The sequence below is a fragment of the Hippocampus guttulatus genome, chromosome 2, assembly GCF_054856545.1.
Source record: "Hippocampus guttulatus isolate MCC_2025c chromosome 2, RoL_Hgut_1.0, whole genome shotgun sequence".
NCBI lineage: Eukaryota > Metazoa > Chordata > Actinopteri > Syngnathiformes > Syngnathidae > Hippocampus > Hippocampus guttulatus.
The window spans coordinates 32448655-32464705 of record NC_141262.1 but is presented as its reverse complement, the minus strand read 5'-3'; the positions used below and the strand labels follow the sequence as shown (position 1 = coordinate 32464705).

General features: G+C 41.9%; 1 protein-coding gene and 1 long non-coding RNA gene across 3 annotated transcripts in view; one reads left to right on the top strand and one right to left on the bottom strand.

Annotated features, from left to right (window-relative positions):
• The window catches only part of flt4 (fms related receptor tyrosine kinase 4), a 73724-nt gene that overhangs the window by 41727 nt on the left and 15946 nt on the right, over positions 1 to 16051 (top strand). For both annotated transcript variants that reach the window (XM_086105739.1, XM_086105738.1), the window contains exons 6-14: positions 705 to 844; positions 944 to 1115; positions 5240 to 5357; positions 5516 to 5700; positions 9234 to 9399; positions 12599 to 12734; positions 13204 to 13312; positions 14120 to 14470; positions 15826 to 15972. In XM_086105739.1, coding sequence (XP_085961865.1) covers positions 705 to 844; positions 944 to 1115; positions 5240 to 5357; positions 5516 to 5700; positions 9234 to 9399; positions 12599 to 12734; positions 13204 to 13312; positions 14120 to 14470; positions 15826 to 15972 — 1524 coding nt within the window. The remainder of the gene's footprint in view (positions 1 to 704; positions 845 to 943; positions 1116 to 5239; positions 5358 to 5515; positions 5701 to 9233; positions 9400 to 12598; positions 12735 to 13203; positions 13313 to 14119; positions 14471 to 15825; positions 15973 to 16051) is intronic.
• Positions 2072 to 2899, bottom strand: LOC147209621 (uncharacterized). The gene is made up of 3 exons (XR_015100264.1): positions 2785 to 2899; positions 2618 to 2713; positions 2072 to 2542 (listed from the first exon to the last, which is right to left on the bottom strand). It is a non-coding gene; the product is annotated as an uncharacterized LOC147209621 (long non-coding RNA).

Sequence of the window (16051 nt, the reverse complement as noted above, 5' to 3'; positions counted from 1 at the left end):
GAGAGGAGAATTGATGAACTCAAAGACTGAACCATGGGATGAAATAAGAAGCTATTTCTCGGCAAATCTTGAATGCCTGATTTACATTTTTGCAACATTTGTTTATAAGAAATAAACCTATTATCAATGTACAGTATATTGTTATTTGTGTTATGATCATATGCAATTGAATAAGTAGACCATTTCAGAATTCGAAATTTGGGACTCTCTAAATGCATAATGGGACTCATACTTTTCTGATCAGCTAGTCTCTGGGACTCGCAGGGCTCAAACTGTAAAATGATCACTGAAGTCACATCTGCTGCTGGCGGCCAAGAGCAACAGTCACATGAGTCAGGAAAGGGAACATCGAGCAGGTCTTGAGCCCCAACATTTATGGGCCATTAAAACAATCAAACAACCGCAGACTCCTGCACACGCAACAGCACTATTGTGGACACCAAAATGGCATTTCCAAGAACCACATCGAGCAGTGTCCAAAGATATCTGACTGTGTGTCTTTTCTCTTCTATTGAAACTTCACGATATCCTCGTCATGTCAAAATAATCTGACAGATCAATGGAAGCACCGTGAGTTTGTGTTGAGTAGGATGGTTCTTCTGGTCCAAAGACAGCCATTTCCTTTGGTTGTGTGAGGAAGGAGAAAACTGCTGACGATGTCACTGCGACCTCCCCGCCTCCCTCCCTCTGTCTTTCCCGGACAGGAAGTCGGGTTTACGATGTCAAGCTGTTTCCCGAAGAGCCTGTGGAGATGATAGCGGGGGAGGCCCTCACCCTGAACTGCACAGTACAGGTGGAGTTCGACGCTGGGGTGACCATCCAGTGGTCCTACCCAGGCAAGCAGGTGAGCAGAAACTGCCAGAAAGGCAATTGCCCTGTATCGGATCGCCAAGTTTCGGCAAGGACGTTCGGCAAAGATCACACTTTTGTTTCCTCTGACCAGACCAACAACTCAGTGGACACTAAATACCATCGGGATGCACTGCCTCACGCCACAGAAGCAGTCAGCGTCCTGACCATCCAAAGTGCTTCTACTACGGACTCTGGACCGTACACATGCAACGTCACAAGCGTGGACTCCACACAGACCAAAACAATGCAGGTCATAGTTCACGGTATGCAATGTTTACTGCTTTTTTGTTTGTTTGTTTTGTATTATAGTTTCTTTTCTAGCAGGTATAAAGTATTGGGAATCACACAGACAAATGTTTTGATCATTACACAGGAAACAACAGTTTAACGCCCTTGTATCGCTAACTGTGTGGAGGTCACTATCGTTAATGAAATAAAATAAAAATGTGGTTTTAAAAATGACAACTAACTGAAACTACATTGAATGGTTTTAAAACAAACTAAAGCTAACTATAATTAAAGCAAAACTATCCTTGGTTTTGGTCTTTTCTAAATGCAGGTATATTTAATATTACAGTATGTCATACATGAGAAGATTTTCGAAATACAAAGTAAAAATAATAAAAACTAACAAACTATTCACTGGAAAACCTGCTCTAAAAAGCAATTAACACTAATAGCATTTAAAAAATAGAAGCCAAAGGAAAGAAAAACTAACGACAATGGAAACCGGCTATTTGCTGGGTATAGGGACCAAGCTGGCCCACGAATAGAAAACATCTATTTCAATATGTTTTAAAGTGGATACGATTCTATTTGATGCCCTCGCATTCTTGAAATGATTTTTTTTCCGATTCAAACCATTTTATTTTGTTACACCCCGAATTGCTACACTTGGACAAGGTACCGAAAGGTGTTATTAATGTAACTGAATATCTTGACGTAACAAACATGTAACATATCCACATCTCGATTGTAACTTGAGTGATGCAAATTCAATCTTACTGTTGAGCTGCCATTTCAGACAAAGTGCATACCACAATCATATACTGTATACAGTAAATATTCTCTAGTACGGACTCGTGTTTGCGCTGTCCAATTTGTCCTGATAACAGAAATTCCTCATTTGGGAAATGAGCATGGTACATGTCCTTTATGAACCTGCAAGTATGTTGACAAAATGCACGTGTAACAACACAATCAATAAAATACAAAAATATATTGTCCAAAAACTGTTTATATAACAAAAACTGCAATACAGGTGTATCCAAAAAAAAAATCACAACAGTAAAATACGTACAGTATTTTAATGTTTATTTTTTTCTGTCTTGGGAAAAGATTTTGGATTGTTTTGTTGGATGCATTCTTTGGTTTATGACAATGTTTGCCTGCGTGTCATACAGTTTTCTTGCTAGTTGCAAGTCACTGTCCCGTTGATCACCGATGTCTGGTAATTCTTGTGCATACTGAAGGATTTTTGTTGCCATTTGCATTGCTTCCTTACTGGATGGTGGCTTGTCATCAGGAGTTGAATCGATGCCTTGTTGTTTAAAGTTTCGTAGATTTGCGTCTTTCCGACTCCAAGTGTCTGCTGGATCTTTTTAACTTTGTGTCCAGCCTCGCTCAAACGGATGCATTTCACTCGCTCCGCTCCAGTCGTTACAGTTCTTTTACGTTTCGATGCGATGATCTACACGACGTAAGTGAATAAAGTTAAAATCTTTCGCAATTACAGTAAAACGCACGCCAATAAAAAATCGCTTACACGTCTTCGTTTCGAATCTGATGAATGAAAACGGCGAAGCGAACACGTTTCTTCGGTCGTGTCGAGTGGGTGCTGCTTTTAAGCTAGTGCCGCGTTCTACAGGACGTAAGTGAATACAGTTAAAATCATTCACAATTACAGTAAAACGCACGGCAATAAAAACTCACTTGCACGTCGTCGTTTAGAATCTGATGATCGAAAAACGCGAAGTGAAAACTTGTTTCAGCGTTGTCTTTTCCGTCGCATCGGGTGGGCGTTGCGTGTATTTAAGCTCCCGCGGCATTACACCTCCATCCGGGTTGCGGGTAGTGTAATTTCCGTTTACGCAAGTTCCGGTAACATGTAATGTCGTAGTCAAAATGTTAATGCATAGGTTTTTATTCCGGGTGAAGGATATTCCTTTCCATAGAATTCCGGGGATGGGAATATTTACTGTATATATATATATATATAGTATATACTGTATATATATATACAGTATATTATATATATATGTATATGTATACACACACACACACACACACACACGCAGTGAGCTAATTAAAATAATTGCGCTTATGTCATTTTTTTAAATGAGGTTTTTGTTGTTTCTCAGGGCATTGCATTGATCACAACTGGAATGCCGTGGTTGTCTTAGAAGACCTTTTGTCTCTCATCCGAGAAGGCTTCATCAGTTTATTTATAGAGAATATCTAAAGCAAATTTTTGTGGCTCGGCTCTTGCTCCCTGCAACCGGAAAGAGTACATTAGTGATGGGTCCAGCGACACCGATGCGTTGACGCATGCGCCGGGCTCACAGAGCAAACCACGTGTCGGTGCATGTGCTGCTTCATTACGTCACGTGATTGACACGTGAACTGCACCGGCGCAGTTTAGACTGCATCGGCTGCGTTGACACAGTCCAGGCTGCTAATTGACACATCGGCTGCGTTGACACAGTCCAGGCTGCTAATTGACACGTGAACTGCACCGGTGCAGTTTAGACTGCATCGGCTGCTTGGCACAGTCCAAGCTGCGCCACTTAGTCCAGGGGGCGTCGACTCAGTGCAGGGGGCGTTGACGCAGCAAAAGCCCGCACAGTGTATCCTAAGGAAGTGCGTCTGGCGACACGATGCCGATTGCCGAAACAAGCAAGACCTCACCCTCGCTCGAATAAAAATATATGTTTGGGCAATACGGAAAACACACTGATTATCAGAAAAAATGTGTCCGTCTGACTTCGAGCGTCATGTCGGCTGTCATATAATAGGCTATTATTATATGAGAAGTGCTTTATGAACGTTTGTACTCTACGTCATACTCCAGTTGATTGAGAGGTCCCACCTATAAGGGGGAGTTCCAGAAAGTGACTGCGAGTGAGCACACCGCATGTTTGATGACTCTGCCACGTTGCTATTAAAAGTCACATAAAACGTAAACCTTGTCTGCTGACCATCATTACATCGGCTAGGCTAGTTTAGCTGTTGTCGTAGTTCAAAGCTTAATATGTGGCGTGGGTTGGGTCGGCGCCGCGAGTACGTGCTCGCGCTCACGCGCTCACAGCAGAGAGCAGCAGACTATCGACTGCTGAGACGCGCTTCACTCGAGTGACGTTGCTACAGTACGTGCATATTATGGAGCAGCTTCCGGACAAATACAAGTTGTCCGCCGTGTAGAGCCATTTTGATCTCCTTTTGGAGAATAAGGTATTTATTAAAATCTCCTTGTCTCACCAAGTGCCTCTCGGATCTTTGACATGTCTTATTCCATTGTGTGTGTGTGTTCTCCACAACAGGGGAAATAGCATGCATTAAACGCAACAGACTGAAATTTAAAACACTGGAGCATCTTATTTTTCTAAATCAAAATTTGTGAAGACAAAGCCCACAAGCATCCTCATTCACATGATTTTCACATTATTGAAACACATTGAATGATACAATATGAATGCATGGATGTGAATGATATTGTCAAGGGTCAATGTCATCTTTATTGTCAAATATGCTTTATGTATGACATGCAGCATAGATGAAATTTCTTCCTCTCAATCCTCAGTGCGTACATGCATGCAAACATGCTGTGCATTAATAAACACACACAGCTAAGAAAGGATAGCAGCTACACTGTATAAAAAAAGACATGTAATCTGAACAGTATAGACAATATAAACAATATAAACAGCATAAACAACAACATAAACAATGGCGCTTGTGGCTATTGTGGGTAGAGTGAGGTAGTGCATTGTATACACGTCATCATCAAATCAGTTTGTTCAGTCTGTCAAGTGGGTTGGCTGCAGGGATTTTGTAGGTCCAGCAGGTGGCAGTGGTCAGCGACACAGTATCAGTACAGTATCAACACAGTGTGTCATTGTGTCGACACGCCTCATGAGGCCTCATGGACCCATCACTAGAGTACATCAATAAAATCAATTGATGGCTACTTAAGTGCTCTATATCCATATAAAAAATAGCTGCGAAAAAAAAAAGATTCATGCTTAAAGTAAATTTGACTGCAGATGCTTTCATTGTTGAAACGTGTTTCTCTCAAATGGGATTTCACTAGTTAACGACCAAAAAAAGACTCTATCTTCAGCACTCTTTATACCATACGCTGAGTAGAATATCGTGTCTTTTATCCCAGAAAAGCCGTTTATAAACCTGGACTACAGAAGTGGAGCGGTGGTGGAGGTGACATCTGGCCAGAAGTCATTCAAATTGCATGTGAATGTGTCTGCCTTCCCTACACCTGAAACACGATGGTAAGTTGAGGCCCCCTGTTGTGTCCATTAAGTCTAACCGCAGATACTAAAAGCACAATTAGGACTCCCCACCTTGAGATTTGCCCACTTAATTAGGGGCAGTGCACCTCAACTGGAGGCACTGGAGCAGCTGTGCTCTGTTGTGTTGTGTATCAAAGGTACAGAGACGGAAAGCTCATTAACGAGCGGCCCGAGTTCAAGATGAGGCGTCTGAGAATTCACCTGAACCACGACTTGGAGATCAAGGATGTCGGTCCCGGCGATGCTGGCCTCTACACGGTGGTGCTGAAGAACAATGCAGCGGCCCTGGAGAGGAGACTCAACATCACGCTTGTTGTCAATGGTAACTGCTCCCCACACAGAGATATGGCCATGTGGTTATCTCTCAAAGCAGAACTTACTTAGACTTGTGGACTAATTGTCTTTCAAATTTGCCTAAATGGCGAGGGACCAGAGAAACAGAATGGATTTGCAGTATGGGCATCATTCCTATTTGTAGAGGAGATTTCTTTGCAATTTTGTTTTGGATGGCTGAAGGGGGCCATGAAAACATTCCCAATCCCACTGAGAGAGGAACATTTCAGAAAGGGGAAATCGCAACCAAAATTTGGACTTAAAAAGATAAACAAATAAAAGGGGTCTCTGCTAGAACAATATGTCCCAAAAGTCATCATTTTCTTCTTTCAAATAAATTACAGTCCATCTCTCCCTGTTGAATTGGTGAAAGTCTTAACAATTTCTCTCTCTGTGTATATATACATATATATACTGCTAAAAAACAACAACAATAACAACCAAACAAACAAACAAAAAACTGTCACATTGGGCTGTTTAAATGTTCCCTTTATTTGTTTATTTATTTTTTATTTTTTGGGAGCAGTTTATATGTATGTATATATACAGTATACAGTATATATACAGTATATATATATCTACTGTATATATATACAGTATATACACACACACACGCACACAACACACTTTTGTGTCACTTTAAGTACGGAATGGGCATACCAATATAAAAAATTAAGTTAATGATTCTCTCTCTGTAATGATCCGTGAAAGAATTACTGCCGAAGCACAGTTCACTTTTGTTTCACTTTTTTCAGCAAATTTTGAGTCAAAGTCAGTCTTCAATTATGACCAACAAAGGTGTACGGTAATCCAAAAATGAGGTAAATTATTGTTTGACCAGTCTAATTCGGAACTGTTTGACTTCATGGCCATTCAACTTTAGATGTTCCACTTGACTTAGTTACCAATCGGGAACAAGTAATCCTGTACTCCAAGAAAATCCCTTGCACCTCCACAAGGAGGATATGGGGGTTTTTTGTTTGTTTGTTTGTTTGTTTGTTTGTTTTGTCAGCAGATCACAGAAAATATGTCCAAACAATTTCCATGACAATTCGAACAAAGACCGGTTTGCAGAGGCCAAGGCAAAATGAATGATAGTTTCCCCCCCATGTATCTATTTTGTAAAAGTGACACAGCCGCAGAAATCGGGGTCAAAGGTGATCCAGCAATTTTCTGCCCTTCAAGTTGACTTGCAGTAAGAGTAATTCCACTACGTGCAGTGGGGTGTGAAGTTTACCGCTCAGCTCTTCCACCCTGTTTTGATGAAAGCAATTGTCACCGTTCAGGTGTTTTATGCAGCACACCAGACATTGCTGCTGACATGCGCTCAATCTTGGCAATAAATTGCTTTGCTGAATTCTGTATAAGAGGCACACAGGCTGTTCTGACTTCTTAATCAAGCAACATCTCTGTGAAAAAGCTCCTATTTCTCCAGTTTTATGGTTGAAAGTGATTCTGTGTAAGTGGCCCCCTAAAATAAAATTCAGGCAAACACAGGTAGCCATGTATTTTTGGTTACTAACAAAAATGTCTGGTGTAGCATCGTAAAAGAGTGTTTGGTATGTCTGCCTCACAGTTCACTGACAGAACTGTATATTACAGAGCTGGCAATGATGGAAAAATCCATCCATCCATCCATTGTCAACATCACTTATCCTGAAGAGGGTTGCAGGGGTTGCTGGAGCCTATTCTAGTTGACCTTGGGCGAAAGGCAGACTGCCCCCTGAACTATTTGCCAGCCAGTTGCAGGGCACGAACAACTATGCACACTCACATTCACACCATCACCGAGCGGGGACCGATCCCACAATGCCCGTAAATAAGTCAGGTGAGTGTAACACCATCAGCAACAGTTCAGTAAGTGGTGCACTTTCAATCCCTTTATTGAAAAAACTGGAACAAAATTAACACAAAAGTGCTTTTGTACATTTGCTGCTACGGCCACGACTGACGTCTGGGTGCTCAACAAGCAGACTGGCTAACCAAAGCTACATATCAACTCAATGAAGCACGGTGTTGGGCGTGGGCATGTACGAAGTAATTGCAAATGGAACGGTGCCCCTTCTATTTAGTGATCGGACTGCTGACAACATCAACAGAATGAATTATATGTTTGGAGTAATTTTAACTGCTCACACTCATCCAAATGCTTAAGAACTCATTGGATGGCGCTTCGCACTACAGATGTACAATGACCTGAAGCATATTGCAAGCAAAAGAGTTTTTCAAGGCAAAAGAAGCCGAATGTTATGCAATGGCCAAGTCAATCAACTGACCCGAACCCCGACTCAGTATGCATTTCAATTGCTGAAGGTAAAACTGAAGGGAAAATGCTCTAAGAACAGGCAGGAACCGAAGACTATTGCAGTCAAGTCCTAGTGGAGCATCACCAGGGACGAAATCGCGTGTCTGGTGATGTCAACAAAAATAATACCTGCACTTCACATTGGGGCTGGACAATATGGCGGAAAAATGTATCACGATATAAGCATTCCATGCGCACTCAGACTCTTCCTTGTTGGTTCAGCAGCTTCTTCTTCAGATCATCAGTTCTTGTAGGCTCAAGACACGCTTGTGTTTCCAAAATTTCCTCCTATGTGCTCGTCATGGTGGAACAAATCGAACACCATACATTAGCTTCTGCTGACATCCCGCAGAATACACTTCGAGGTCAGAGATTTCTTTCTGATTACGTTTCGACTGAACATTTTATCAAACATGTTTTCGATTGGTATTGATCACGTGTCTATTGCCGTGCAAAGTTATATTGGTTTGTCATTCAGCCCTACTTCACGTGCATATTTTGTATTAGCATGATGCATAAAGCTTTATAATATCCATACAAAATATTAAATACAGTACATATTTGCTACTTAATAGATTTTCATCTCAGTGAATGAGCGACTACTGTCTTGTAAAAATGAAAAGTTATCTGAAAAATAGGTGCTCAAGTAAAGTACAGCAACCCAGTACAGTATTTGTACTTGTTCCTTCCCACCAGGGTGATGATCATTTTGGATTTTTCATGGAGTTATGTTTCTTTCGTTTTAACTTTTGTTTTTGTTTTAAATTCAGTTCGATTTATTTCATTTTTATGAATTCGTGTTTTTTCAAAATCTCTTCATTTTAGATTTGTTTTTCTTCATTTTTCATATTAGTTGGATTTTTTTTTAAGATATGGAATATTTTCTGAGCCCCGGGGGGAGAGGCACCCAACATCTTATCTGCTATCAAATGACAAAGACGGTAACAAATGACATTTTCACTCTTATTATAGTTAATTTTGGTCAGTGTTACAAACGTATGATATATGTTCAGTTTTTTTCCTTCAGAACTTTCATATTTATTTCATTTCATTTTGTTTTTTCAATTTTAGTTTTAGTTATTTCGTTAGTTTTCATGGACCGGTAAGCTTGCTTTCATTATGGTTTGCACTGTACCATTCTAACTGACACGCAAAGAACCAGTTACTGTAGATATGGCTGTTTTCTGAACGCTCCCCCCCTTCTCCTCTTACCACAGTTGCTCCTCAGATAAACGAGAAAGAAGTGGCAGAACCGCCCAATCCTTACCCCAGCGGCAGCGGCCAGACGCTAACGTGTACCGCCTACGGCCTCCCAGCTCCCACGGTCAGCTGGCAGTGGAGGAAGTGGGGACCGTGTGTCCTCAACAGTACCCGCAGCAGAGTGTAAGAGAAAACATCACCCTCACTTGGGCAGTTTTTACTCTCTATAATTGGTGTGGGAGCTGCAGTTTCGATCTGACCCACAGCAAAATAAATAAATAAACAAAACAAAGAGCGGGATGCAGCGCATCAAAGTGTGAGGGTGAGTGAAGAGGAGAGGATGAAGGTGGTTGCACAACGAGTGGAGGAGGAGGAGAAGAGAGAGACAAAAGCTGGAGTCAGTCTTTTTCTGCTCAGTAACATCATCCACTATCCAACAGCCCTCCTGCATTCTAACAGCACCACCACACCTATGCGAATGTGCTCGAATGGCAACCTCCCAAAGATGTGTGCACTCACATTTGGCGGCTATAAATCACACACAGCCCAAATTTTCACACATCCATACAAGTTTATTACCAAGCATATATTTCCCCGCCTTAGGCTTTTTCTCCCATTCTCCATCTGTACTCAATCCCTTGACATGAGCCAATAGTTCCTTTGCACCACCATGCATGGCAAATTGTTGGGCTTTTTCATATTCCTTTAACCCCAGGCCTTACGCTTGCTTTATTTTTTGAATATTAACATCTGTTCACTATATTCCACAAAGGCTACAAAGCTTCAGGCAATCCCGGATATCTTCACCTTTTGTGTGTGTGTGTGTGGGGGGGGGGGCAGTTCGTCCTTATAGGTCACTTATTAAACTTAAACATTTTCTCACAATTTCATGGACCTTCGGTATGTTTTTTGACCTTCTCTTGAGCTGAACAATTTCACTTTCTTTATTTTTACTGCAGTGGAGAAACATGATGAAATCCAGCCTTCTTTGGTCACATTAGCTGGTCACTTTTATTCCATACATTCCAACACGGGTTAGTTGATTTATAATCAATTCGGGGATTTATAAACATGTTTTGAAAACAGGTATGTCTTCTTACTATGGAAAATATTTTGGAATGCGGTGGAACGTTCAGCGTTTGCAAGATAACTGTGGTCGAACTGTCTAACCACCATGGGAGTTCCACCTAAAGAGAGACAAAGACATGCTAACTTTAGCGAGCTCATTATTTGTACATGCGGATTCAGTACACATAAAGTGAAATATATAATCATACGGTATTTTCAAGATTATTAGTAGTGAAACTGATCATGATCAGTTGTTTTCCAGGAAAAGTTTGTATATGTGACCGCCATGTCGATCTAATCCTTTGATTGATGATCACAAAAAGCAATCACCCACGGCTCGTTCTTTGTAGCCTGCAGTCATTTCGAGACCGGCCTGTGTGCCCTTTGCTTAACCCTCTTGTTGTCCTCATTTCCTGTACACAAGCTGTGTCCTCCGGGTCAAAATGACCCTTCTTCACTAAACCCCCCAAATAAGCAGCTAAATTGAATTTTAACACTGCACATAACAGACCAAAGAAGTAATTGAATCATAATATATGATTGTGCATTTTCTGGATTGTCATTTTGAATTAATGTACAGTAAAGGGATGAGAATTTGGATACATATTTGAAATTTTAAATCATCAATTAAGATTAAGAATTAAGATTAATTGATGATACAAATAGTCATGAGTGAGTAGTTCTAAAATTGAAAAATGTGCTGCTAATCCGTGTGATGCAATCAGCATCAGCTCAGGTCACTCATGGATGATTACTATCAGAAGTGATGGTGTGAAACCCTGATCGGAACACCCCTATGAATTAGAGTTTACAGCTAATGGGAAAATAAATGTAATTTACCAAGAAGGAATTACAATATTACATAAAAACAAAACATTTTTTAGGGATTGAAATTAAGTGTGGGCGGCCCGGTGGTCGAGTGGTTAGTGCGTTGACCTCACAGTGCAGAGGTTGCGGGTTCGAATACGGCTACGGCCTTCCTGTGTGGAGTTTGCATGTTCACCCCATGCCTGCGTGGGTTTTCTCCAGGCACTGCAGTTTCCTCCCACATTCCAAAAAACATTCATGGCAGGCTGATTGAACACTCCAAATGATCCCTGGGTGTAAGTGTGTACGCGGATCGTTATACGTCTGTGCGTGCCCTGCAATGGCTGGCAACTGGTTCAGGGTGTCCCCCCCCCCTACTGCCCGAAGTCGGCTGGGATGGGCTCCAGCACCACCCGCGACCCTTGTGAGGATAAGCGGATTTGAAAATAGATGGATGGATGGATGAAATTAAGTGGTTAATGGCCTGAGGAAAAGTACTTTGGGTTTAAAGAATATTTACAGATTGAGTTTCGCTTTTGAATCAAACTACAGTACTGAAAAAATATTATTACTATTATCGAAAAAATAAATATTCAAATGTATTGAATTCCACCTGGATATACAGTATCTGTGTGTGTGTGTGTGTGTGTGTGTGTGTGTGTGTTTGAATGCTGTCGAGGTGATCATTTGAAAATGTAAACACTGGCAGAGATTTATAGAAATAAAGCATTGCATGTTGATGCTATCGGCTTCCAAATCCTTGAGAAATCATTAACATGATGTTTTCACATGCAATATATGAATATCATTGATTTGTAATCATAGTGAATGACATATTATTCAAGGCAAATTGATCAAATGTGTTATTCAAGAAGTGGGTATCAAACTCGTAGCCCTTCGCATTAATCAGGTGCCAAAAAGTAGCTCTCACCTTCAAAAAAGTTGGGGACCCCTGGTATAGACGGTCTCTCACAAAAGTGTGTACATCCCACACAATTTTGTCAAATCTTATTATATCTTCAAGGGACAACACTTGTCAAATGAGTCAGTTTGCAGCTTGTATCACAGTTTAAATTGAATGTCCTCTTGCAATTGCGGCGGCGGATAGCCACTGATGAAATGACATTGCTCCGTACGCCCCAGCCTACTACATGCATCATTCGATGAGTTTCTCAACAAATCTGCACCACTGCGAAGGTGAAGTTAAACAACACATCTCAACAATTCAGTGCTAACTTGCTTTCAGTCTGCACGTTTTCAACACTTCATATAAAACACATTTAATGCACGTAGAAACAAATCACGAAAAAAAGGCTCCACAGGGTCTTTAATATGCTATTGAATTTCCATCACTGATAAGCAACTTTTTTCCATGGGGGCAGAGTGGAAAGTGATGGTGAGATTCCGAAAGTATGCCTGGTTTGATGTGGTTCTCATTCACCCCCACCGTCTCCCCTCTGCTCTGAATGCCAATGAGGGCAGATGCCATCAATGTGTTTCTCCCCAGGGTCCGACCAGACAGGAAGGGCCGCGGTGACACGATCCCAGACTGTCAGGACTGGCAGGAAATTTACTCGGAAGGGGCTGTGAATGAATTGGAGGCTATCGAAACAGCTGTTGAACTCGTGGACGGCCGACAAAAGGTTAAACAAGGCTGTTTAATTTTGACTTGTGACGCTTGTCACGGTACAAAATGTGATCATGTGAGACAGACAATGATTTACATAAGTAGTCTGATCCATGAACTTGGATGTTTTTGTGGAAGCGTCCTGAATTTCTGAGCTCCATAACAAAATTTGTCAATCAAAACCCATTTCCACAGTAGAAATATTTAGAACGGCCTTCCTTTGCAGGCTTCCTGCAAGGCTTACACGTAAACACCCACATGTGCACGTCCTCACTTCTGCACAGAAGAGGAAATCGCCGCAGGAAAACAAAATGAAACTAAATGAAAAATGAAAATAAACATACGCTCACACACCTCATGTTCAGTCATCGCTGAGTGAAGTTGGCTTTGTGTAAACCTGACAAAACACAACCAACACAACTGTCTGCTCAAGAAAAGCACTTGACAGCCGGCTTCATCTCTCCTCCAACTTCTCTCACCCGCAGACAGTCAGCCGGTTGCAGATTCGCAACGCCAGTCTGTCTCTGCTGTACAAGTGCTCTGCGGAGAATAAAGTCGGCAAAGACGAACGGCTCATTTACTTCTACGTAACAAGTAAGTAGGCTGTGTTAAGCTAGCCTTTCCTGGCCTGAAATTCCCCACCGGGGCAACTGATAGATGCTGTCTGCTGTGTTGTGATTCGTACGTGTTTAAATTGTCACTATTTCTGATTTCTGCACCCATAACACTTGAAGGAACATCACATTTGTTTGTGCTTACACCTTTGAAAGGCGGCCTTTTAAAAAATTCAATAGAAAAATCCTTTTCAGCCAAACAACACAGATGTATTATTCAGTAGGACACTGTTGCAAAAGCATCTTTCCTGTAATTGAAAAAGCCCCGTCTTATATCTTCAACAAAAAAAAAGATAGGGAAAAAAAACATTCTTTTGAAATTTAATAATGCTCAGTTTTGATTGACAGCTTGAGGTGTATTGTGGGCGTGAAGTGGTGTACAGCACCACTGACATTGTTCAATGCGCTAATCAATATGTTCCTAATGGCTCAGTGACGCAAAGTTTCTTTCATGGTCTATGTAATTCACAGTGCTGTGGTTGGCCGAAGCGGGTGAAAAGTATCACTCAGACAGGATGGATATAAACATCATTTGATCATTTAGATCCCTTTTTGGAAAAAAAAAGTTGAATGTTATGAGAAATTGGCATCTACGGCATCAGTCAATGAATTATTATTATTATCGGTCTTATTGTTGTTGTTGTTATTTAAGGTGCTATTCATTTTGATAAATGTATCATTCAATAAATGGAACTATTGTCCCATTTATTTGCATTGAAACAAAAAGTCAATTTTAACTGTATTCACCCATTCATTTGATTTGATTTTTTTCTTTTGTCGAACACAGCCATCCCTGAGGGGTTCAGCGTAAATGTGTATCCGTCAGAGAATCCCCTGGAGCAAGACAAGGTGTCTTTGTGCTGCAGTGCCGACAATTACACCTACGAGCAGCTGCAATGGTACCGCCTGGACCCGCACGCCCTGCGGGGCAAGCCCCAGGAGCTGGACTGCAGAAGCGTGCACCTCTATGCCGTCGCCCTTGACGGAGAGCTTATCTTCCAGGAAGTGTCCAACAGCTGGGTCCTGGATTTCAGCCTACCCGCTATACAGCTGCAAGATGAGGGTCACTATGTGTGTGAGGCTCAGAGCAGACGCAGCGGCGAGAGGCATTGTCTGTTCAGATATATGTCTGTCAAAGGTGAGGGACAAAAGAGATGGAGCCGGCAGACTCAACCATCTCTGTGCGATATACCCAGATAGAAATAGCCAGATAATCCTGAAATGCGCCCTGAAAACACTGAACACTCAGTGGACATGGCTTCCAAATGCACACTAATGCATCGAGCAGCCCACGCAAGTCCACATTCGCATAATGAAGGAAGTAACATCAACGTAACTGAAAGTTGAGCTAAGGTGCCGCAGGAAATAACACAATGTGTGCGTGCCTCTTTTGCATACTACTGTATAATCTCACTCGGGCACATGCAAGATGAAATGTAAATGCCGGGATTTTCTTCACCTCTGCTCTCTCTGCCATCATATGTGGACAGAGCACAGGGAGGCATGTGTGAATAATTTGCTTTCGTAATAAGGTACAGATGCAACAAACTGGCAGCCAAGCGATTAAGAGAGGATCATAAACCATCAACAACATGCTTCAAGCATTTTCACAATCCTGAACCCATGTTACATAAACATGTATTAGATTCTAAAATTATTCTACCAGTACATAAATTGCCTCCACACATAAGGATTCTCAATAGTATTAGCTAGCACACTTGGCTGAATAACACAAACACAAACTGACGCGACTGCGACACTGAAAAATGTGCGAATATCCGGTTGCTCACTATATATATATGTATATATATCAGTGAAGGACAGCTTAAATTCTGGAAGGTTACGAAATTTTTATTTATTTATTATTATTTATTCACAGATTTTTTTGTTTTCCTTTCATTTGTTCAATATTTTTCCCCATACACTCCTATTTTTCATGGAAGTCCATCCATCCATCAATTTTCAGATCCGTTTATCCTCACAAGGGTCGTGGCGGGTGCTGGAGCCTATCCCAGCTGTCTTTGGGCAGTAGGCGCGGGGCACCCCGAACTGGTTGCCAGCCAATTGCAGGACACATGTAGACGAACAACCTTTGGCACGCACACTTGCTCCTCGGGGCTATTTAGTGTGCTTCATCAACCTGCCCTGCATGTTTTTGGAATGTGGGAGGAAACCGGAGTACCCGGAGAAAACCCACACAGGCACGGGAAGAACTTGCAATCTGCACACAGGAAGGCCGGAGCCGGGATCGAACCCACGACCTTTGCACTGTGAGACGGACGTGCTAACCGGTCGATCAACGTGCCGCCCTTCATGGAAGTCATTTTTTAATTAAACAAGGACCCTCACTCCGAGTGTGGTCGCGGCCCTCAGGTCGCCAGTTGCCTCCCCTGTATTTTGTACTTTGATCCCGTTTTTACATGACTGATACCGTTCCACACATGGTATGACACAAATGCTCATCGTTTTTGATCCGTGGGCTTTCTTTTTCAGGGCTGGAGGCACCTCGTTACAAACGCAGTCTCACCAACCAGACAGTGAATGTGACGGAATCCCTGCACATGGAGTGCGACGTGGAGGGAAGGCCCTTGCCGCACCTCTCCTGGTTCAAAGACAACCAGCCACTCCACCAAATGTCAGGTGAATGGACATGTCTGCTTTGTCCACGATGCTCGAGCTTTGTTGTTTTAATGACCCTTATGTCAGCATTCGTCTTCAT